This window comes from Pleurodeles waltl, chromosome 11 (genome assembly GCF_031143425.1).
Source record: "Pleurodeles waltl isolate 20211129_DDA chromosome 11, aPleWal1.hap1.20221129, whole genome shotgun sequence".
NCBI lineage: Eukaryota > Metazoa > Chordata > Amphibia > Caudata > Salamandridae > Pleurodeles > Pleurodeles waltl.
The window spans coordinates 930,126,709-930,150,674 of record NC_090450.1 but is presented as its reverse complement, the minus strand read 5'-3'; the positions used below and the strand labels follow the sequence as shown (position 1 = coordinate 930,150,674).

At 46.9% G+C, this 23,966-nt stretch overlaps 1 protein-coding gene across 1 annotated transcript in view; it reads right to left on the bottom strand.

The window, feature by feature from the left end:
- The window catches only part of DNAH10 (dynein axonemal heavy chain 10), a 1,282,131-nt gene that overhangs the window by 138,088 nt on the left and 1,120,077 nt on the right, over nt 1-23,966 (bottom strand). The window contains exons 62-65 of the mRNA XM_069215014.1: nt 23,370-23,517; nt 19,280-19,559; nt 18,754-18,983; nt 5,903-6,176 (exon numbers count right to left, since the gene is read on the bottom strand). Coding sequence (XP_069071115.1) covers nt 5,903-6,176; nt 18,754-18,983; nt 19,280-19,559; nt 23,370-23,517 — 932 coding nt within the window. The remainder of the gene's footprint in view (nt 1-5,902; nt 6,177-18,753; nt 18,984-19,279; nt 19,560-23,369; nt 23,518-23,966) is intronic.

Below are 23,966 nucleotides of genomic sequence, written 5' to 3'. Positions count from 1 at the left end.
ACTGCCCCCGGGGGGGCAGAAACCTCTAGGCGCAGGGGAATTTTTTCTTTTTTTTCTTTTTTTTTTTTTTTTTTTTTTTAGAGATGGGGAGCGACCCATCAGGCAAAAGTCGCTCCCCTGGGGGACAAATTGTATTTAGGCCATTTCTGCCCCCCTTGGGGGGCAGATTGGCTGAGTTTAGGTCAACCTGCCCCAAGGGGGGCAGAAACCACTAGGCACCGGGGATTTGTTTTTTGGTGCCAATGTCACGCAGGGGGAGGCGACCCCGTAGGCAAGGGTCGCTCCCGGCGGGGGAGGGTGGGGGGTTGGGGGGGCAAATTTATTTAGGGCATTTCTGCCCCCCCCCCCCCCCCCCCCTGGGGCCGGCTGAGCTACAGGCCAAACACCACAGGTAGGGCACCCTTGCAAAAAACACCTCTGTTTTCTGTGAAAAAATATGTTGTGTCCACGTTGTGTTTTGGGCCATTTCCTTTTGTGGGCGCTAGGCCTACCCACAGAAGTGATGTACCATTTTATCGAGAGACTTAGGGGAACGCTGGGTGGAAGGAAATTTGTGGCTCCTCTCAGATTCCAGAACTTTCTGTCACCGAAATGAGAGGAAAAAGTGTTTTTTGGGCCAAATTTTGATGTTTGCAAAGGATTCTGGGTAACATAACCTGGTCAGAGCCCCGCAAGTCACCCCATCTTGGATTCCCCTGGGTTTCTAGTTTTCAAAAATGCACTGGTTTGCTAGGTTTCCTCAGGTGTCGGCTGAGCTACAGGCCAAAATCCACAGGTAGGCACTGCTTTTTATAAAAAAATGTGATGTGTCCACGTTGTGTTTTGGGCCCTTTCCTTTCGTGGGCGCTAGTCCTACCCACACAAGTGAGGTATCATTTTTATCGGGAGACTTGGGGGAACGCTGGGTAGAAGGAAATTTGTGGCTCCTCTCAGATTCCAGAACTTTCTGCCACAGAAATGTGAGTAACATGTGTATTTTTAGCCAAATTTTGAGGTTTGCAAAGGATTCTGGGTAACAGAACCTGGTCCGAGCCCAGCAAGTCACCCCTCCTTGGATTCCCCTAGGTCTCTAGTTTTCAGAAATGCACAGGTTTGGTAGGTTTCCCTGGTGCCGGCTGAGCTAGAGGCCAAAATCTACAGGTAGGCACTTCGCAAAAAACACCTCTGTTTTTTTCCAAAATTTAGGATGTGTCCACGTTGCGCTTTGGGGTGTTTCCTGTCGCCGGCGCTAGGCCTACCCACGCAAGTGAGGTATCATTTTTATCGGGAGACTTGGGGGAACGCTGGGTGGAAGGAAATTTGTGGCTCCTCTCAGATTCCAGAACTTTCTGCCACAGAAATGTGAGTAACATGTGTATTTTTAGCCAAATTTTGAGGTTTGCAAAGGATTCTGGGTAACAGAACCTGGTCCGAGCCCCGCAAGTCACCCCTCCTTGGATTCCCCTAGGTCTCTAGTTTTCAGAAATGCACAGGTTTGGTAGGTTTCCCTAGGTGCCGGCTGAGCTAGAGGCCAAAATCTACAGGTAGGCACTTTGCAAAAAACACCTCTGTTTTTTTCCAAAATTTAGGATGTGTCCACGTTGCGCTTTGGGGTGTTTCCTGTCGCCGGCGCTAGGCCTACCCACGCAAGTGAGGTATCATTTTTATCGGGAGACTTGGGGGAACGCTGGGTGGAAGGAAATTTGTAGCTCCTCTCAGATTCCAGAACTTTCTGCCACAGAAATGTGAGGGACATGTGTTTTTTTAGCCAAATTTTGAGGTTTGCAAAGGATTCTGGGTAACAGAACCTGGTCCGAGCCACACAAGTCACCCCTCCTTGGATTCCCCTAGGTCTCTAGTTTTCAGAAATGTACAGGTTTGGTAGGTTTCCCTAGGTGGCGGCTGAGCTAGAGGCCAAAATCTCCAGGTAGTCACTTTGCTAAAAACAGCTCTGTTTTCTGTGATGTGTCCACGTTGTGTTTTGGGGCATATCCTGTCGCGGGCGCTAGGCCTACCCACACAAGTGAGGTATCATTTATATCGGGAGACGTGGGGGAACGCTGGGTGGAAGGAAATTTGTGGCTCCTCTCAGATTCCAGAACTTTCTGCCACAGAAATGTGAGGAACATGTGTTTTTTTAGCCAAATTTTGAGGTTTGCAAAGGATTCTGGGTAACAGAACCTGGTCCGAGCCACACAAGTCACCCCTCCTTGGATTCCCCTAGGTCTCTAGTTTTCAGAAATTTACAGGTTTGGTAGGTTTCCCTATGTGCCGGCTGAGCTAGAGGCCAAAATCTACAGGTAGTCACTTTGCTAAAAACAGCTCTGTTTTCTGTGATATGTCCACGTTGTGTTTTGGGGCATATCCTGTCGCGGGCGCTAGGCCTACCCACACAAGTGAGGTATCATTTTTATCGGGAGACGTGGGGGAACGCTGGGTGGAAGGAAATTTGTGGCTCCTCTCAGATTCCAGAACTTTCTGCCACAGAAATGTGAGGAACATGTGTTTTTTTAGCCAAATTTTGAGGTTTGCAAAGGATTCTGGGTAACAGAACCTGGTCCGAGCCCCGCAAGTCACCCCTCCTTGGATTCCCCTAGGTCTCTAGTTTTCAGAAATGCACAGGTTTGGTAGGTTTCCCTAGGTGGCGGCTGAGCTAGAGGCCAAAATCTACAGGTAGTCACTTTGCTAAAAACAGCTGTTTTCTGTGATATGTCCACGTTGTGTTTTGGGGCATATCCTGTCGCGGGCGCTAGGCCTACCCACACAAGTGAGGTATCATTTTTATCGGGAGACGTGGGGGAACGCTGGGTGGAAGGAAATTTGTGGCTCCTCTCAGATTCCAGAACTTTCTGCCACAGAAATGTGAGGAACATGTGTTTTTTTAGCCAAATTTTGAGGTTTGCAAAGGATTCTGGGTAACAGAACCTGGTCCGAGCCCCGCAAGTCACCCCTCCTTGGATTCCCCTAGGTCTCTAGTTTTCAGAAATGCACAGGTTTGGTAGGTTTCCCTAGGTGGCGGCTGAGCTAGAGGCCAAAATCTACAGGTAGTCACTTTGCTAAAAACAGCTCTGTTTTCTGTGATATGTCCACGTTGTGTTTTGGGGCATATCCTGTCGCGGGCGCTAGGCCTACCCACACAAGTGAGGTATCATTTTTATCGGGAGACGTGGGGAAACGCTGGGTGGAAGGAAATTTGTGGCTCCTCTCAGATTCCAGAACTTTCTGCCACAGAAATGTGAGGAACATGTGTTTTTTTAGCCAAATTTTGAGGTTTGCAAAGGATTCTGGGTAACAGAACCTGGTCCGAGCGACACAAGTCACCCCTCCTTGGATTCCCCTAGGTCTCTAGTTTTCAGAAATGCACAGGTTTGGTAGGTTTCCCTAGGTGGCGGCTGAGCTAGAGGCCAAAATCTACAGGTAGTCACTTTGCTAAAAACAGCTCTGTTTTCTGTGATGTGTCCACGTTGTGTTTTGGGGCATATCCTGTCGCGGGTGCTAGGCCTACCCACACAAGTGAGGTATCATTTTTATCGGGAGACGTGGGGGAACGCTGGGTGGAAGGAAATTTGTGGCTCCTCTCAGATTCCAGAACTTTCTGCCACAGAAATGTGAGGAACATGTGTTTTTTTAGCCAAATTTTGAGGTTTGCAAAGGATTCTGGGTAACAGAACCTGGTCCGAGCCACACAAGTCACCCCTCCTTGGATTCCCCTAGGTCTCTAGTTTTCAGAAATGCACAGGTTTGGTAGGTTTCCCCGAGGTGGCGGCTGAGCTAGAGGCCAAAATCTACAGGTAGTCACTTTGCTAAAAACAGCTCTGTTTTCTGTGATATGTCCACGTTGTGTTTTGGGGTATATCCTGTCGCGGGCGCTAGGCCTACCCACACAAGTGAGGTATCATTTTTATCGGGAGACGTGGGGGAACGCTGGGTGGAAGGAAATTTGTGGCTCCTCTCAGATTCCAGAACTTTCTGCCACAGAAATGTGAGGAACATGTGTTTTTTTAGCCAAATTTTGAGGTTTGCAAAGGATTCTGGGTAACAGAACCTGGTCCGAGCCACACAAGTCACCCCTCCTTGGATTCCCCTAGGTCTCTAGTTTTCAGAAATGCACAGGTTTGGTAGGTTTCCCTAGGTGGCGGCTGAGCTAGAGGCCAAAATCTACAGGTAGTCACTTTGCTAAAAACAGCTCTGTTTTCTGTGATGTGTCCACGTTGTGTTTTGGGGCATATCCTGTCGCGGGTGCTAGGCCTACCCACACAAGTGAGGTATCATTTTTATCGGGAGACGTGGGGGAACGCTGGGTGGAAGGAAATTTGTGGCTCCTCTCAGATTCCAGAACTTTCTGCCACAGAAATGTGAGGAACATGTGTTTTTTTAGCCAAATTTTGAGGTTTGCAAAGGATTCTGGGTAACAGAACCTGGTCCGAGCCACACAAGTCACCCCTCCTTGGATTCCCCTAGGTCTCTAGTTTTCAGAAATGCACAGGTTTGGTAGGTTTCCCTAGGTGGCGGCTGAGCTAGAGGCCAAAATCTACAGGTAGTCACTTTGCTAAAAACAGCTCTGTTTTCTGTGATGTGTCCACGTTGTGTTTTGGGGCATATCCTGTCGCGGGTGCTAGGCCTACCCACACAAGTGAGGTACCATTTTTATCGGGAGACTTGGGGGAACATAGATTAGCAAAACAAGTACTATTGCCCCTTGTCTTTCTCTACATTTTTTCCTTCCAAATATAGGAGTGTGTGTAAAAAAGACATCTATTTGAGAAATTCCCGTGCTACTATGGTCACCCCGGAATTCAGAGATGTGCAAATAACCACTGCTCCTCAACACCTTATCTTGTGCCCTTTCTGGAAATGCAAAGGTTTTCTTGATAGCAATTTTTTACTCCTTATATTTCAGCAAATGAATTGCTGTATACCCGGTATAGAATGAAAACGCACTGCAGGGTGCAGCTCATTTATTGGCTCTGGGTTCCTCGGGTTCTTGATGAACCTACAAGCCCTATATATCCCCGCAACCAGAGGAGTCCAGCAGACGTAACGGTATATTGCTTTCGATAATCTGACATTGCAGGGAAAAGTTACAGAGTAAAACGTAGAGAAAAATTGATGGTTTTTTCACCTCAATTTCAATATTTTTCTTTTTCAGCTGTTATTTTCTGTAGGAAACCCTTGTAGGATCTACACAAATGACCCCTTGCTGAATTCAGAATTTTGTCTACTTTTCAGAAATGTTTAGGTTTCTGGGATCCAGCATTGGTTTCATGACCATTCCTGTCACTGACTGGAAGGAGGCTGAAAGCACAAAAAATTGCACAAATGGGGTATGCCCCAGTAAAATGCCAAAATTGTGTTGAAAAATTGGGTTTTCTGATTCAAGTCTGCCTGTTCCTGAAAGCTGGGAAGCTGCTGAGTTTAGCACCGCAAACCCTTTGTTGATGCCATTTTCAGGGGAAAAACCACAAGCCTTCTTCTGCAGCCACTTTTTCCAATTTTTTTGAAAAAAACGAAATTTTCACTGTATTTTGGCCAATTTCTTGGCCTCCTTCAAGGGAACCCACAAAGTCTGGGTACCTCTAGAATCCCTAGGATGTTGGAAAAAAAGGACGCAAATTTGGCTTGGTTAGCTTATGTGGACAAAAAGTTATGAGGGCCTAAGCGCGAACTGCCCCAAATAGGCAAAAAAAGGCCCGGCACAGGAGGGGGAAAAGGCCTGGCAGCGAAGGGGTTAAAGCTGTGTTATTGGTTGAAACCTTCAGTTTGCACATTGCAAACTTGCTCAGTTTTAGCTATTTATTTCTAAAGAAGGTTTATGTCTGGCCCCAAATCTGATTTACTCTTACATTATGCGTGTCATTAGGAATACACTATTATCCAAAATAAGAAACAGACACTATAAACTATAATTGTCATCAACACTCACCTGTGCAGCCATAGTTGTACACATTGAAAGTCAGGGTGTCCATGATGTTCTTAAGTCTTTTGGTCAGAATGGCATCAGGTAAAGACTTTCGTAGTGAGAAACCAAAGACGGCAAGGAAAGAGGACAATGAGTACTGATACATTGAGTTCACCAGGGCCATCTCGGATAAAACAAAGAACAGGATACCCCCTCTCTTGGCAGCTGGCCGATAACCATCCCGCAGCCTGTCAATGTCAACTGCTGTTGTTGCTGCCAATGTCAGTTTTTCGGATACCTATAAAGTAATTGGAAGGCAAAAAGAGAATCCATTTAAAAATTGTGTTATCAGTTACTTTGTCGCAAGTTGTGAAAATTCAGGAGAACTGAATGCCATCAAGGAAAACTGTGTGATATCACTTGATCATTTGGCTGTACAAAAACATAAGCTTACACAAACACACATAAACAGCCCTCCTTCCACTCACATTATTGTGACTCATGGATTTCTTGTGTATAAGAATAAAGTTATCCTTAGCCCATGTATCAGCAATAATGCAGATGTTTCTCTTGCATGCACAGAAACAGTCTTGATTTTATTAACGACAAGGAGGTGGATATTATCTTTATGAATCCCCCTCTAGGAGGATCTGAAGTTTCTAATGTGTCTAAGGTAAAGGTTTGGAATGAAAGTTTCAATCCCCACCCATACTTTGGACTACATCCCTCAGACTAGTTCTCATTTGAGGAACAGTTTCCCAGAGCACATCTGTAAAGTAGAGGAAGAGTGACCCTAAAGCTGACGAGCCTCATTGTTGTGCTAGCTGCAGAAGTATGGACATGTGCATTCAACTGTGCCCTATCCTTTATAACTGCTTAAATGAAGGGTGCAGATGTACTGTTGTGAATCTACACATAATTAAGAGTTTTTTATTAAAGACATAAAGTGACAATACAGATGTATTAACACCATGGTCTAAGAACAACAAGGTAGAACATCACTCATGATCATTATATCAGACTTTCAAAGAAAGTTTTTATAGTGCTACACAACACAGATCTTACAACCCTGGTAAGCTGAGATGGTTTAGAACGGGGTGAGGTAGAGAGCGAGAGAAAAGCATGCAACCCATGATTGGGAAATATATGTGCCCACTAAGTACTCAGCTCAAAGAGGTACGTTTTGCAGTACCTTTGGACACCCCCATGTGCTGACTCTGATCCACCAGCCTGACCAAGAACAAATAAGTTGGGGCCTTCATGGGTAACCTCACCACCTGCATGGCAGAAATGTGAATGACAGTCTAGAACAAACTGGTGGGAGCAACACACCTGAAATTAACAGGGGGCCCTAACCCCATTCTCCAAGTATTCTACTCTGTCTTCCAAGCAAGATAAAGTAGCAACCACACTCTTCCAATTATCAGTTTCCAGAACTGTCTCAACCACATGCTCTTGATTGTCAGTCGTGGAGTCCAGACCGCTCCCCACTGGTGTAATTCGCAAAATTCCAGCTCTTAAGTCATAAATAGCTAGTCAATCGAGTACAACTTCACTTCTATCCTCTGTGTAGATATCTGCAAATCGGTCATCATTGCCATCACCGATGATTCTCCCTCAGCTGGATTAGGGTCACTAGGATGGGACCATCCCGTTAGGATGAGGGTCTCAGAGGAAACATGTGTTTTCCTCAGGCAGTATGGGTGCAACTTGGTAGTCCTAGTCTCCACTGGATGAGGTCACTAGTGCCACTTAAGTGTCAGTCATCTGCTGTCATTCAGCAGGAACACATCAGCCCAGTAGCTCCACTATTTCCCCGCCCCGCTTCTCTAATGGTGACTCCCCCCCACCTCACTTGTTGATGCCGCTTCTTCACTGACCAAGGGCTGATTACGAGGCCTTGTTCACCCAGCGACATGTGGGATGGCGAAAATAAAGATTCTCTAAGTGCCAGCAGCACCTGTGGCAGGTTTTGGCTCTCAATAGCTATCACCACCATTGGTCCACCATCTTAGGAATGCACAGTTTGTATAGAAAGCAGAGGCTACACTCCATCTCCATTCATGGGCATGCCATGGGTCTCTCAGTCTCACGGACTGACTCTAGGCTGTATCACCACTTTTGCCATCAGGTTGATGTAGACCCATTGTGTCCTTAATGCCTTAAGTCCTAGAATAGAGCATGGAGTTAGAGTGTGACCGGAAGCTCCAGAGAATGCCAGCCCTCTGGAATACAGCAAACGCTGCCCACTACATATGCACATTAGGGTAATGAATGATCTGACATTTTCTTAGTACCACAATGTAATTGAAGAAAAGTAAGGCTGTATGTCAATGTAAATATGCTGGGAGTTTCTAATAATAGCGAAACTGATTTCCCACTCACAACAAATCAAGGTAAAACATCTTTGATATTAACATTACCAGACAACCCACACTGCATAATTGATGGTAACATTAAATAACAAAGAACACATTATGACATCAATTTAATAGCATAAGGCACCCCCATCTAGCAAAGAGAATTGAACACTTTGAGATGAGAGCAGGGGTGCAGCTTGGTCAGTAAGAGTGGGGACAGCGGGGTGAACATAAGACTTCCAGACAATCATGCTGGCATATAACGTTAAAATACATTGTAAAACAAGGAGGGCTTACAATGTGTTGATAGAGGGAGGATTGCAGATTGCTAGGACTACTGTGAGAGGAGTACAATATTTTGTAAAATATTCAACATATTCAGAGCTTTCAAAACAGAGATGCAAGAGTATGTTTTTGTGAGCGTGTGCATGCAAAAATCCCACAGACACCTTACTGACTGAAAACACCTGTACCCAACTATTAATCAGAAAATACATTTATTAGGGGGTTGTAGTAACACCCCAAACACCCCACCGAAGTACACCTGTAATGATTATCAATCACCTTATATGCAGAAGCCAGGTGTGTATATAGTAGTATAACTGGACTATCCCTTGTAGAACAGATGTTATGGATATTGCCACTGTTAGCCCTGTCATCCTTAGGGTGCTTCCCCCTACTCCCTAACCTTTTGCCTACTTGCCTCCATTCCTTTATGGATTTTTGCTCTGCTGGCCTTAGGACTTGTTGCACTTTTCCCTTTTCTGATTAGTGCTAAAGTGCTTGTGGTCACTCCCCTAAAAATGGTTTGATTCAGTCAAACACTCAAGGAATTTGTAAAGCGCACTACTCACCCGTGAGGGTCTCAAGGCGCTTGGGGGGGGAGGTGTTGGGGGGCACTGCTACTGCTTAAACAGCCAGGTCTTGAGGAGTCGCCTGAAGGTAAGGAGGTCCTTGGTCTGACGCGTCTTGGTGGCGAGCTGCGAGAATGATCTGCCACCAGTTGTAGTTCTGCGGATGCGTGGGACGGTTGCGAAGGCGAGGTCGGGGAGCTGTTGGGTCGGATGTAGAAGGAGAGCCGTCTGTTGAGGTATTCTGGTCCGGTGTTGTGCAGTGCTTTGTGGGCGTGGGTGAGGAGTCTGAAGGTGATTCTCTTGTTGACGGGGAGCCAGTGCAGATCTCTAGGTGGCCTGTGATGTGGCAGTGGATGTCCAGGATGAGGCATGCAGAGGCGGTCTGGATGCGTTGCAGCCTTTTCTGGAGTTTGGCAGTGGTCCCGTTTGCTGCTTACGAGGGCTTGGGTGACTGTTCTTCTGGTTTCCGTGGGGATCCATTTGTAGATCTTTCGGAGCATGCGGAGGGTTTTGAGGCAGGAGGAGGAGATGGCATTGACTTGCTGGGTCATGGATAGTGAGGAGTCCAGGATGAATCGTAGGTTGTGTGCATGGTTGGTGGCGGTCGGAGCGGATCCCAGAGTGGCAGGGAACCCGGAGTCGTCCCATGCGCAGGGGGTGGAGCCGAAGATGAGGACCTCCGTCTTGTCTGAGTTGAGTTTGAGGCAGCTGTTCTTCATCCATTCGTAGATGGCATTCATTCCTTTGTGGAGGTTGGTCTTGGTGGAGTCCTTGGTGAGGGAGAGGATTGACATATACAATTTACTTTTAAGTCCCTTGTAGAGTGGTATAACATATTCCCAGGACCTGTAAAACTAAATGCTACAATTGGGCCTGAAGACATTTTTGTGCCACCCACTTAAATAGCACTTCAAAACATGCTCAAGGCCTGTCACTGCAGTCTGAATGCAGTGTCCCACTGACATGTCGACTTGGCATTTAAAATCCCTCACCAAGCATTAAACTCCCCTTTTATTACATATAAGTCACCCCTAAGGTAGGCCCTAGGTAGCCCATAGGGAAGGGTACTGTGTAATTAAAAGGTAGGGCATGTACTTTTACATTTTTACATGTCCTAGTAGTGAAAAAAAAATCAAATTCGTTTTTATTACATTTTATAAGATGTAGTTCCTAAATCAGAGGAGGTAGATGTGGCATGTGTGGTACCTATACATTTGTAGTGATAAACTCTCTTTAATGGTAAAGGTAAATTTATCATTACAAGTCAAAGGGGTATCCGACCTTGTGGAACTGTCTTCGGCTAAAGCCTTCTGCTTCGTCCCACAGGAGATTTTCAGCTTCCATCTCACAGACTAAGTCCAAAGTTAAACATTTTCACCATGGCTTTGCCCCATGGCTATCTGATGATGACGCTCCCTCCTCGGACACTCCTGCAGCCTTGCCCCGCTGAACTTCTACATTCTCAGACTCCAAATGGGTCAGCCTGCTCTAATACTCGGTGCATGGCTATAGGAAGCTGGCTCTGTATATACTATATCAAAATGAGACATAGGCGGTCATTCTGACCTTGGCGGGCGGCGGAGGCCGCCCGCCAAAGTCCCGCCGTCAGGTTACCGTTCCGCGGTCGAAAGACCGCGGCGGTAATTCTGACTTTCCCGCTGGGCTGGCGGGCGGTCGCCTTCAGACCGCCCGCCAGCCCCGCGGGAAAGAGGCTTCCACGATGAAGCCGGCTCGGAATCGAGCCGGCGGAGTGGAAGCTGTGCGACGGGTGCAGTTGCACCCGTCGCGTATTTCACTGTCTGCGCAGCAGACAGTGAAATACATGTAGGGGCCCTCTTACGGGGGCCCCTGCAATGCCCATGCCAGTGGCATGGGCACTGCAGGGGCCCCCAGGGGCCCCGCGACCCCCCCTACCGCCATCCGGATCCCGGCGGTCGGACCGCCGGGATCTGGATGGCGGTAGGGGGGGTCGGAATCCCTGCGGCGGTGCAGCAAGCTGCGCCGCCGTGGAGGATTCAATGGGGCGGCGGTACACTGGCGGGAGCCCGCCAGTGGTGCCGGTCCGACCGCGGCTTTACCGCCGCGGTCGGAATCCCCATTGGAGCACCGCCGGCCTGTCGGCGGTGCTCCCGCGGTCCTCCGCCCTGGCGGTCTTTGACCGCCAGGGTCAGAATGACCGCCATAGTGTGCACAGAGTCCCCCAAGAGGCTTGACAGAGGCAATAATAGATAATACTAATGCTCTATTTGTGGTAGTGTGGTCAAGCAGTTAGGCTTATCAGAGGGTAGTGTTAAGCATTTGTTGTACACACACAAGCAATAAGTGAAAACACACACTCAATGACTTAACTCCAGGCCAATATATTTTTTTGATATAGAAAAATATTCTTTTGTTAATTTATTTTTAGAACCACAAGATTAATTTAGGAGGTAAGTACATCAATTGAAAGGTACTTTGCATAGTAATACTTAGGACTTTAAATGGAATCAATATTGTACACAGTTTTCTTAAAAATGGCAAAAAGCTATTTTAAAAGTGGACACTGCAATTTTCAATAGTTCCTGGGGGAGGTAAGTAAAGTACAGTTTCTGAGGTAAGTAACACACTTACAGGTTCAGTCTCTGGGGCATAGGTAGCCCACCGTTGGGAGTTCAAGGCAACCCCAAACACCCGCACCAGCAACACAGGGCCGGTCAGGTGCAGAGGTCAAACTGGAGCCAAAATTACGTGGGCGCCTTTGGAGACAGGGGGTACTCCGGTTCCAGTCTCCACGCAGGTAAATACCGGCATTGTCGGAGAGCAGACCAGGGGGATTGGAGGAGAACTGGAGAGGCCCCAAGTGGGCACAAAAACCACACCCGCAGCAGCACGGGGACGGCCGGGTGCAGTGTTGGTGGCATCAGGTTCTCAATAGAACTCTATGGAGGGGCCCAGGGGTCACTTAGGCGCTGTAGGCAGGGCACAGTGGGGCCTCTCGGGCAAGCCACCGACTGGGCAAGAGTGAGGGCTGCATGCTGGTCGTTGCTGCACCGGTGGTCAGTTTCTCACAGGCCTGGGGGCTGGGGGTGCAGTGCTTCACCAGGCGTCGGATATCTTCGTCCCGGGTAGTCGCTGTCAGGTGGGTCCTCGGGATTCCCTCTGCAGGCATCCTCATGGGGGTGCAGAGAGGTCAGCCCAGGGTGGACACGTCGTCAGAGTGGTCTGGAGGTCCTCTCTGGATAGTTGGTTTCTCTGGACATGGGCCAGGGGTGTCGGATGCACAGTAGTTGGACTCACGCTTCTTGAGTGAGGTGAGAGTCCCTGTAAAATCAGTCTGATCACAACTGAGTCATGGTCGCCCTCGCGACACCATAAGCAGACTAGGTGCAGGTCCGTTACCGACATGGCGTGGTGACAGGCGCCACATGGCTTGAACGAACCAGTTACTTACCTTCAGTAACAAATTATCTGGTAGAGACTCAATCTAGCTGCAGATTCCTTACCTTAGAATTCCCTGGCATCAGCTTTGAATCTGCAATTTTTCTGCTGAGCAGTATCCTGTGTGCCCCATAGGGTGGTGACGTTCGGATCCGCGTGCGTCGTCCTGCTCCGTGTGGCATCGTCAGCGTTGTTGGAGCCGCCTGTCACATCGCGGTCTCCTATGCCCTTCTCTCCTCACCTGGCTATCCAGGCAGTAGATGGCCGCTCCATCCCAGAAGTGACGCATCTGTCACTACTATGAGATCTGGTTGGGGAAGGGAGAGGAGTCTGCCTTTGACCGAATCGCAGTTCACTAACCACCACTGCAGATCCTTTGCAGTTCCCTCCGAGATCTGAACCACATTGCTAAGATTTTCCTGATGCTGTGCCCATTGGACCTTCAGGTCCCATTGAAGAGCCCTCATATGCCATCTGACATGTTTGACTAATAGGATGCAGGAAGCCATGAGTCCCAACAGCCTCAGAGTCTGTCTCACCGAAATCCAGGATAAAGTCCGAAACATCGGTATCATAACCTGAATATCCTGGACTCGCTTCTCGGGAGGATAGGCCCAAAACTGCACTGTGTCCAGAACAGATCCGATGAAAGGGAGCCTCTAAGAGGGAGTCAGGTGTGACTTTGGCACGTTTATAGTGAACCCCAGCAAATGCAGGAGGTCCGCCGTAGTGTGAAGGTGGGTGACGAGACCCTGGGGCGTTGGAGCCTTCAAAAGCCAGTTGTTGAGGTAGGGGAAGACTGAAATCCCTAGCCTGCGCAGATGAGCTGCCACCACCGCCATCACCTTCGTGAACACCCGAGGGGCACTGGTGAGACCGAAAGGGAGCACAGTAAACTGAAAATGATCGTGGGCCACCTTGAACCACAAGTAACACCTGTGGGCGGGTACGATGGGGATAAGAAAATACGCATCCTGCAGGTCCAACGTTACCATCTAGTCTCCTTGGTCTAGGGCAGACAGACCTGAGCAATAATGAGCATCTTGAATTTCTCCTTCTTGCGGAAGAGATTGACGTCCCTTAAATCCAGGATAGGGCGTAGGCCCTTGTTCTTTTTGGGAATCAGAAAGTAGCGGGAATAACAACTACTGCCTACTTCTGACATTGGGACCCTTTCTATAGCTCCCTTGGCCAAGAGAGCTGTAACTTCCTCACGGAGCAAAACCAAATTATCCTGCATCAGCCGTTCTTTTATCGGAGGGAAAGACTGGAAGGGGAGGGAACAGCCCTTCCGTATGATCTGCAAGACCCATTTGTCCGATGTGATGGATTGCCAGTGAGTGAGATGAAATTGAATCCTCCCTCCAACTGGACGGACATGGTTTTACAGAACCACACTAGGAGGGCTTGGGCGCAGTGGAGGGGGGCTGTGTGGTGGCAGATCTCTGGCCAGACCCTCAGGGTCTGACGGTACCACAACCACGTCCTGGCACAGGATTTTGTGAAGCCGGAGGACAGTGGCTAAGTTGTTGCTGGCGTGGTCCCGCGCCCCTTCTGAAGCCTCAAAAGGGACGGAAGACAGACTGCTGGTGAACTGGTGCTGAGAGGCCCAAGGATCTAGCCATGGCTCGAGAATCCTTGAACCTCTCAAGTGCAGAGTCTGTCTTCTCACCAAAATAAGCCATCAAAAGGCATGTCCATCAAACACGACTGGACATTACCGGAAAAGCCATTAGAACGAAGCCTGTCATGGTGAGGTAGGGCCATTGTCTACGCGATCGCTCTGCCCAGCGAGTCGGTCGTATCTAACCCACACCTGATAGTAAACTTGGCTGCATCTCTCCCATCCTTGACAGCCTGAGTGAGAGTGCCCTGTATGCCCTCCAGGACATGGGGCAGCACCTGTGCCACCGTATCCTATAAAGTATGGGACAAAGGGCCCAATAGGCAAGAGGTGTTTACTGACCTCAATGCCAGGCTGGAGGAAGAAAACAACTTCTTTCCAAGTTGGTCCAGCTTCTTGGATTCCCTATCCAGTGGAGCGGAAGGGAAGGCACCACGGGAAGTAGAGGCTTGGACCACCAGGCTATCTGGGAGGGTGGGGGTGGGGGGGGGGGGGGTTGTTGGGTGAGTAAACTACAGTCGTTTGGAGCTAGTCTATGGTGGCAGCCGACTGCCCTATTTACAGGAGCCCCTACAGCAGGTGTAGCAATACCTGGCTGAAGAACCTCCGTCAGGAGATTAGTCCTGACTGGCACCGTAGGCAAGTCCAGGTCCAAGACTTCAGCTTCCCTATGCACCACCATGGCATAAGATGCCCCCTCCTCCCTAGCCACAATGGGAGGAGAGAGCATGCCAGTATCTGGAGAAGTATCCAGTCCACTGGCTTCTCCTAGATCCTCATACCACTCCTGTTCTTGCTCCAGTTCACACTCTAAAGGGTCCTCAGACCCCTCCCACTCTTCTCCTGTGCTGCCTGGCTGTTCTGAATAATGCTCAGGCAATGATCTGGGCCTAATCGGTGCCGTTGGAGTCGTACGAGGTCCCTCCTGCTCCAGATCATCCGGAATGAGGATGGGGCTACCACCGATGTCGAATCCAATGGCGACCCTTGTAGGACGTTGGCTCTGTATATACTATCTCATAGTAAGAGATAGTGTGCACAGAGCATTTGTTGTACACACACAGGCAAGAAATGAGGAACACACACTCAAAGATTTAACTCCAGGTCATTCGTTTTTATATGGAATAATACCTTTTCTTAATTTATTTATTGAACCACAAGTTCAAGATCTGAAGTAAATACATAAAATGCAAGGTACTCCACACAGGTAAGTTAGGAACTTTGAATTAGAGCAATAGCATACACAGTTTTAGTAACAATGGCAATACGCTATTTTAAAAGTGGACACTGCAAAAATCAACAGTCCCAGGGGGAGGTAAGTAATGGTTAGTTTGTCAGGTAAGTAAGACACTTACAAGTCTAAGTTCCTGGGCATAGGCAGCCCACCGTTGGGGGGTTCAAGGGAGCCCCACAGTTAACACACCAGCAGCTCAGGGCCGGTCAGGTGCAGAGGTCAAAGAGGTGCCCAAAACACATAGGCACCTATGAAGAACAGGTGTGCTCCGGTTCCGGTCTACCTACAGGTAAGTACCTGCGTCTTCGGAGGGCTGACCAGGGAGGTTTTGTAGAGCACTAGGGGTGACACAAGTAGGCACACAAAACACACCCTCAGCGGCACAGGGGCAGCCGGGTGCAGCGTGCAAAGCAGGCGTCGGGTTTTGTATAGGATTCAATGGAGGGACCCGGGGGTCACTCTAGCGGTGCAGACAGGGCACAGGGGGGGGCTTCTCGGGCCAGCCACCACCTGGGCTAGGCAGAGGGTCGCCTGGGGGTCACTCCTGCATTGAGGTCCGGTTCCTTCTGGTCCTGGGGGCTGCGGGTGCAGTGCTTGGTCCAGGCGTCGGGTTCCTTGTTACAGGCAGTTGCGGTCAGGGGGAGCCTCTAGATTCTCTCTGCATGCGTCACTGTGGGGGATCAGGGGGGTCATCTCTGGCTACTCACGAGGTCGCAGTCACCTGGGAGTCCTCCCTGTGGTGTTGGTTCTCTGGAGCTCGAGCCGGGGCGTCGGGTGCAGAGGGTGAAGTCTCACGCTTCCGGCGGGAAGAGTGAAGTCTTTAGAAGTTGCAAGAAAATTGCAAAGTTGTTGCTTGTTGTTGAGCAGAGCCGCTGCTCACAGGAGTTTCTTAGTCCTTTGGTTCAGGGCAGTCTTCTGAGGCTTCAGAGGTTGCTGGTCCCTGTCGGATGTGTCGCTGTTGCAGTTTTCTTCAAGTCGGAAGACAGGCAGGTAGGGCTGGGACCAAAGCAGTTGTCGCCTCCGTCGTCTCTGCAGTCCTTCTTCTTGGTTCAGGTTGCAGGAATCTGATTTCCTGGGTTCTTGGGTACCTAAATACTAAATATAGGGGTGTGTTTAGGTCTGTGGGGCAGTAGCCAATGGCTACTGTCCTGGAGGGTGGCTACACCCTCTTTGTGCCTCCTTCCTGAGGGGAGGGGGGCACATCACTAATCCTATAGGGGGAATCCTCAAATCTCAGGATGGAGGATTTCTCAAGGCAGGGGTCACTTCAGCTCAGGACACCTTAGGGGCTGTCCTGACTGGTGGGTGACTCCTCCTTGTTCTTCTCATTATCTCCTCCGGCTTGCTGCCAAAAGTGGGGGCAGTGGCCGGAGGGGCGGGCATCTCCACTAGCTGGGAAGCCCTAAGGTGCTGTAACAAAAGGCATGAGCCTTTGAGGCTCACCACCAGGTGTTACAGTTCCTGCAGGGGGAGGTGAGAAGCACCTTCACCCAGTACAGGATTTGTTCCTGGCCACAGAGTGACATAGGCACTCTCCCCATGTGGCCAGCAACTTGTCTGGTTGTGGCAGGATGGCAGAAACTGGTCAGCCTAGCACTAGGAGTCGAACTGGTATTCAGGGGGCATCCCTAAGATGCCCTCTGGGTGCATTTTACAATAAATTCTACACTGGCATCAGTGTGCATTTATTGTGCTGAGAAGTTTGATACCAAACTTCCCAGATTTCAGTGTAGACACTATGGAACTGTGGAGTTCGTGTTTGACAAACTCCCAGACCATATATTCTTTATGGCTACCCTGCACTTAAAATGTCTAAGGTTTTGCTTAGACACTGTAGGGGCATATTGCTCATGCACATATGCCCTCACCTGTGGTTTCGTGCACCCTGCCTTAGGGCTGTAAGGCCTGCTAGAAGGGTGACTTACCTATGCCACAGGCAGTGTGAGGTTGGCATGGCACTCTAAGGGGAGTGCCATGTCGACTTAGTCATTTTCTCCCCACCAGCACAGACAAGCTGTGAGGCAGTGTGCATGTGCCGAGTGAGGGGTCCCCAGGGTGGCATAAGACATGCTGCAGCCCTTAGAGACCTTCCCTGGCATCAGGGCCCTTGGTACCAGGGGTACCATTTACAAGGGACTTATCTGAGTGCCAGGGCTGTGCCAATTGTGGAAGCAAAGGTACAGTTTAGGGAAAGAACACTGGTGCTGGGGCCTGGTTAGCAGGGTCCCAGCACACTTTCATTGAAAACTTAACATCAGCAAAGGCAAAATGTTAGGGGGTAACCAAGCCAAGGAGGCATTTCCTTACACCCCTGCTGACCCAGCGGGGCCCGAAGACCCACCCGAGGGTGTAGCCTGCTTAAAAACAAGGCACATAGCCTCGTAAAATTCTTTAATTTGAGCAGGGGGTCGTGCCGGTCCCGGAAAAGGGGGAAGACGTGTAGTCGGCCCTGGCGACGGCTCCACGGAACCTTGCTTGGAATGTCAATGTTTTCTAGATGCCTTGTCAGCCAACAGGCATGGGGAAGTCTTTTTGTGCCTCTTACCTGAGTGCACCAATGACCTTGAATGGGTGGAAGAGGACTTGGGTCTCCGGGAGCGGTGCCGAGACCTCCTCCTACTGTGGGACCGTGACCGTCAGAAGTCTGAGGGATCTTCCTCAAGGCCTTCAGAGCCATTGCCCGACAGTCGGTACACGATGTCGAATCGTGGTCCTTTTCAAGACACCAGAGAGACACTCTGTGCGGATCCGTGACCGACATGGTGCGATGACATGCACCACACAGTTTGAATTCTATCTTTCTCAAAGACATCTCAAGCAATCAAGAAAAAAGCCTCGACAAACGTCGAAGGAAAAGGATAGCTCTTCCCGGATCTGCACTTAACCGGCGCAGAAGGAAGAGAACTGACGTACTTGCGCCGGGGTGGTGCCTTTATAGAAGACTGTGACGTCACAGACGGCTCCAAGGACACTGACACGCCACGTGGAGCCGGACGACGCATGCGGATCTGAATGACGCCACCCGACAGCGCACGCAGGGTACTACTCAGCAGAAAAATTCCGGATTCGAAGCGGACACCAGGGAATTCTAAGGTAAAGAATCTGCAGCTAGAAGTCTGTATCACATATGTATATTTTATAATATCCCTGCTTGGGGCCATACATAACATTTAGAGCTCTGAGTGTCATCAGAAACAACAAGAACTTTGCTGTCAATATACCTGATGTCACCTAAAACCTTAGGTGAAAAGCATCTTTGTCACTGTGCTACCCATCTACAATTCTGTACATTACTTGCATTATTGGCCCAATAGCCTAAATGTGTGAAAACAACTAGACTTGTCATCATTTAGAGTACAGATTATATTGTATGGATACGAAATTACCTCAGTGGCTTTGGATTTTGTTTCTTCAAGAGTTTGCACTAACTCCACATTGTCCAACATGTTGCCAGATGACGTGGCCAATTCACGAAGAAGTGAGTCCTCTAGATCTTTCAAAAGCTTTTTGTTCTCACTGGTTTCCAAGATGAGACTTTCTCTCTGCTCTTCAAGTTCTCTCCTTTCAAAGCCCACAATAACACTAAGTAACTGGTCTTCTAGGCCCTTCAATGTTACTATATAGGCAAAACACAAAGCAGACACCCTAAATCATAAAGGCATGTTTATAAAGCGCAGCTATAATAGAAAGACACAGAAATGCATTTACCTACATTATTATTATCCAGAATTTTTGTTAGATGTATTCATGATTGTTTTTAAAAAACATTCTCACTTTTATATATACATAATTTAAAAAATAGTTAGCTCCTTCTGTTATTTAATTGGATATCCAAGACAGTTTAATTCTGAAAATGGTGAGCACTGATATTTCAAATATGTGGTCTTTATGTGTTATTAATTATCATCTTACCTGTGTAATTGATGACCATGGATTTTCCAAACACTGATGGAGAGTATCTGGGATTCGACAGCTTAGTATTCAGATATAACCTAAAATTGGGATCATAGTCAACCTCCTTGTCCCCTAATATTATAAACTGACGCCCTTGGACTCCTTTGATTGTCTTTTCCAGAACATTGTCAATAACAGGATCGATGTACTCGTCAACATCTTGGAACAGAATAGGGAAGCCATATTTTATGGCCATTTCTAGTTGCTTAAGGAAATCGGGGTCATTAAAAGATGTAATCTGCAAACAGTAAAAGAAAGATTGACAGAATTCATAAGATTTATCAGTAGCTCAATAGCACAACAGTGCTATATTTCCAACTGCAATCACCAAAACAAAATAATTGATCATTATTTAAAACTGAAACGTGCTACTTATTATGTGAGAACAGCGTATCTTTAGTGATATGGAAAATTCACTTTGAGTAAGTATTCACTGAGGATATTACATTTATGTATTTATAAATACATCTCTATAAGGCTCTAAGCAGAGGAAAAATAAGTTGGGATCTCTGCAAACCCCACAGTAAACTTTATGCTTGTCTCTGCTGTCTATGAGTAGTTTCATGGCTCACGTCCAAAACTCTTGTACCTGGTAGATTGTTGAATAAGCACTTCTAGGAACTTCTGGGAGCTAGGGGCTAGATATACAAAGGGGTGCGCTAGGTTTGTAAACCCTCTAATTCTATAAAATACATGGTTTGCAACAGCAAAAAAAAATTCATATATTATGCAAAATGTGTTAAAAATGCATTACCTAATATCAATTTGGGTGGGGTATGTAAGGGGTCATTGCGTCATTATTGCGACTCAGTAACCTATGTATCGATCCTTTGTAATCGTAATTCCAATTGGAAACCATTGATTTTACTGACTCACCAGTGGGGGGTAGTAAATGATTCACAAATGGGGTGGGGGAGTCCTTTTGGACCCCTTCCCCTTTGCAAATTGCAGAGGCAGTTTCAGGGGGAGTAGGGAGTGGTTTAGGAGACCACTGCATGCTTTCAGTTTAGTATTCAAAAAAGGAAAACTCATTTTTAATAACAGTCCCATTTCCTTTAACTCAAGTCGTTTAAAACAAAAATTGTTTTATGTTTTGGAATGGCATTGGAAGCTTGGTGACTTGCTGTCCATGCAGGCCACCATCCTTGTAATTGCAGCCAATCACAGGAGTTCACAAATTGCAACTTGCTTAATGAATATTAATTAGGCAGATCATTCTGCAATGCCTCAAATTAGATATTTTAAGAACTGCCCAGTTAGCAATTAGGTTGGTGTCTTAAGTCAGAATGGATTCACAAAAAGGTTGCTCTGCAAATTTGCACCACTTTTTGCAAATCCAATATAATACATGCAAAGGACCTATCAGAAGCCACTCCATAGCATTGTTACATATGGCTGGAAAGACATTTAGCAGGGGCTAACAGTGACCTCAATGCTTCCTTATGTATCAGGCAATACCTTTGAGTCAGTAACAGCTGCCTATGTATAACATGCTATTCCTGTGTAGGTCTTGGTTGGTAACAGTGGCTGTCTGTGGCAACCCACTCACATAAAGGATCAGCACCCACATCTATAAAGGTGTAGCCTGTATATAATGTCAGCACATTGGGATAGTGCAAGAATGTTGAGGATATTTTTACTTCCTGCACAAGAATGCCAAAGAAATGGTCACTATAACATAAACTCATATTTCCTTTATATTGAATTGGCAGTTACACTCTTTCTTGTGAAACAGGAATTCCGATAACCTTGGTAGGCATTCTAGACTTGAATTCTGATAAGTCTTGTAAGACAGTTTAAAATCTCTTAAAAAAACACAACATGTTACAGAAACAATGGTGATCTACCTAATCCTCTTCACTTTTTGAAAGGTGTGTGGCATGGGTGCATGATAATGCTAACACTATTTAATAAACAGCACTCAAGCTGCAGTAATCGCCATTAAGGCAGATGTACCAGTGACTGATGGTCAGCAAGTTCCTACCCCATTATTTTCTGATGCCTGTGTTCTGTAAGCACAAATTGAAAATGCTGCTTAATTGCCCATGAAGCAAAAAACCTAGCCATATAGCCATGGGGAAAATAAAGTGAATGATGTCACTCCTATTTTTATATAGTACACTTTTAGAGAGGCTAAAAGTTGTTATCTTAGGGTAGGAAGAGTGGACGATATGCCAATACCAGCTCATAATATGAAAGACACTAATAAATGAATCTAAAATAAACAGGCAATATTCTGCTTTCATAGAAAGATAAGGGACATGCAAGAATCCACAAGGCCAGAGTTGCAAGAGCCCCATTACATCGGGCAGAAATATAGTGGTATGGAGAATATGGATCGCAAGGCCAGGCAGCTTAAGAGTTTTGAAGCTGTTGGTGGCTCTTCAAAGATGTGCATCAACAATGTGCATAAGAGAAGAATGAGACATGTTTGTAAAAATCAACCTGACCCATTGGTGTGGATACAATTCCTTTAATGTGGATAAACATCCAGACCCAGAAGTCTAATTCTATCAAAAAACCATCAGGAATATTCAGAATTCAGAAAATGTAAAATCCTGTGCCTAAACTATGTTAAACACTCTCACTCAAAATTAAGATCTCCACATCTGGGGCTCTGGGTCTATTGCTCAGAACAGTAAGATGTGATGAAGAAGATCTACTGGACATGCGTTGTTGGGAAACATTATGACACAGCTGCTAGGATGTGAGTGGCTACACGATACACTGACACAAAGGTGATCAGAGGTTGCAAGGCATCTGAAATATGTATTACTTCTCCACTATGCAGGCATGCATCACTATCAGTTTTGGAATCCTCTCACTCACTTTCCTCACTCTTAGATGGTATAAATAGCATACAGTGGAAGAGGCATTTCTGTGGTTTGCAACCAACAATCTGAATTATTGTTTCATTTCCAGCGTACTGGAAAGCAAGAGTTTGCTGGCTACCTCCCTTTTTGAGGCTAATGTAGCCTCGAGAGATATGCATCTTACCAATGACCTCTAAATGATATATTATATGCCTAACTTTACAGTGAAAGCTCAAAGTTTGACCCCTTTTATGCAGAACTCTCAATGTTGAGTTTCATGCTGTGACTTGTTGAGGTTGTTTTTCTGGTATGAGAGTCACTTTATAAGTCTATTTGTCACTGCATTGTAATGCACTATCCCCTGTATGCCATTCCCCTTCTCCTCGTCCCAATTTCCTGTTTATTGTTTGAAAAATCAATAAAATAAATGTAAAATAATATTATGCCTGAGAACACCCATAATTTCAGTTTTCTGTGTACACATCCTCAAATCTATCTTATACTAGGTGGGCTACACAGAGCACTGCTATCATTTCCATTGTTCCTGAACACTTGTTTCACCTTCACCCAAGCAAATCTGAACAAAACACTGCTAACATTTCAATTATTTCAGCACACATCTCCCATTTTACTCTAGGTTTTCTGCCTAAAGCACTGCTATTATTACTCATGTACACATCTTTCCTCTCACCCTAGGTAAAAGGAAACTAAGCAAAAAATAAAAATCTTGACAATGAAAAAGCAAAGAGGGAGGCCTGAAATTTACATTCTACATATGCTCCTCTGGTGGTCACTGAAGATAAGTGGTTTGACTCCACTGGTGCCAAATCCACGGCAATGGCCATCTTTGCACAGCAACCCCCATTGGCAATATTATATGCACAAAGAGGATTACTATTTGGCCAAAAAACATAAACCTGCTCTTTGAATGTGCATGGATCTGGGGGCAGGTTGCTTTCTGTAGCGTATCCACTACCCCAATTCTAGACAACCTGCACACTATCACAGGTTTTGACTTACCTTAGTGCCGAGCCAGAATAAAGCTCTTCCAAAGATATTTTAAGCCTTACTATGATTAGAAAAAACTAACTCTACAAGGGTCAACAAAAGGGAACTTGAGCTATTGGAGCACCTGTTTTGTTGTACTTTTTAGATGAATATAAATATCTGAAAACAACAGACACCAAAATTGTGTGCTACGGTTAAGTCTTCATCAGGAATTCACCAAGAATCACCTTTAGATTGTTCTTTTCTTCTTTTCTCTTGATCCAGTTCAAGGCTTGTTGCTGAGGATCGATACACAGAGGGAATCGGCTGGCACGGGTAGTTAGTATCCCATTTTGGACAGATAGCTCGTCAGGTGGGAGGCCCTCTGAACCCCACCTAGGAATTAAACACATTATGTCCTTTATCATTCTGGTTACATGCAACTGCCTCACATACAGGAGAAAATATAATTTAGTGATAAGGTTGTAAAATTACAATGACTGCTCTGTCACAATAATACTACTATCAACCTAAATCACCCACCACTCCGCCACCATATGAACAAATTACTTACCTTCGGTAATGCGATTTCTGGTACAGATTATCTAGCCACAGATTCCTGACCTTTTGAATAATCCCCTTGGCGTCCAACTAGATGTGGAAACTTTTTTGCTGTATCTCAGCGCACTGCACTGACACCATTATGCTCCAGCAATAAAGTGCAAAGTCAGTATAGATGCCATCTCTGCATGCTTATGTCAACTACTTTCGAGGCTGTCCATGACCTCAGATGCAGAGCCTCAAGAACAAATTGGTTCTGACCAGTGTGCAGATTCCTAGACTTC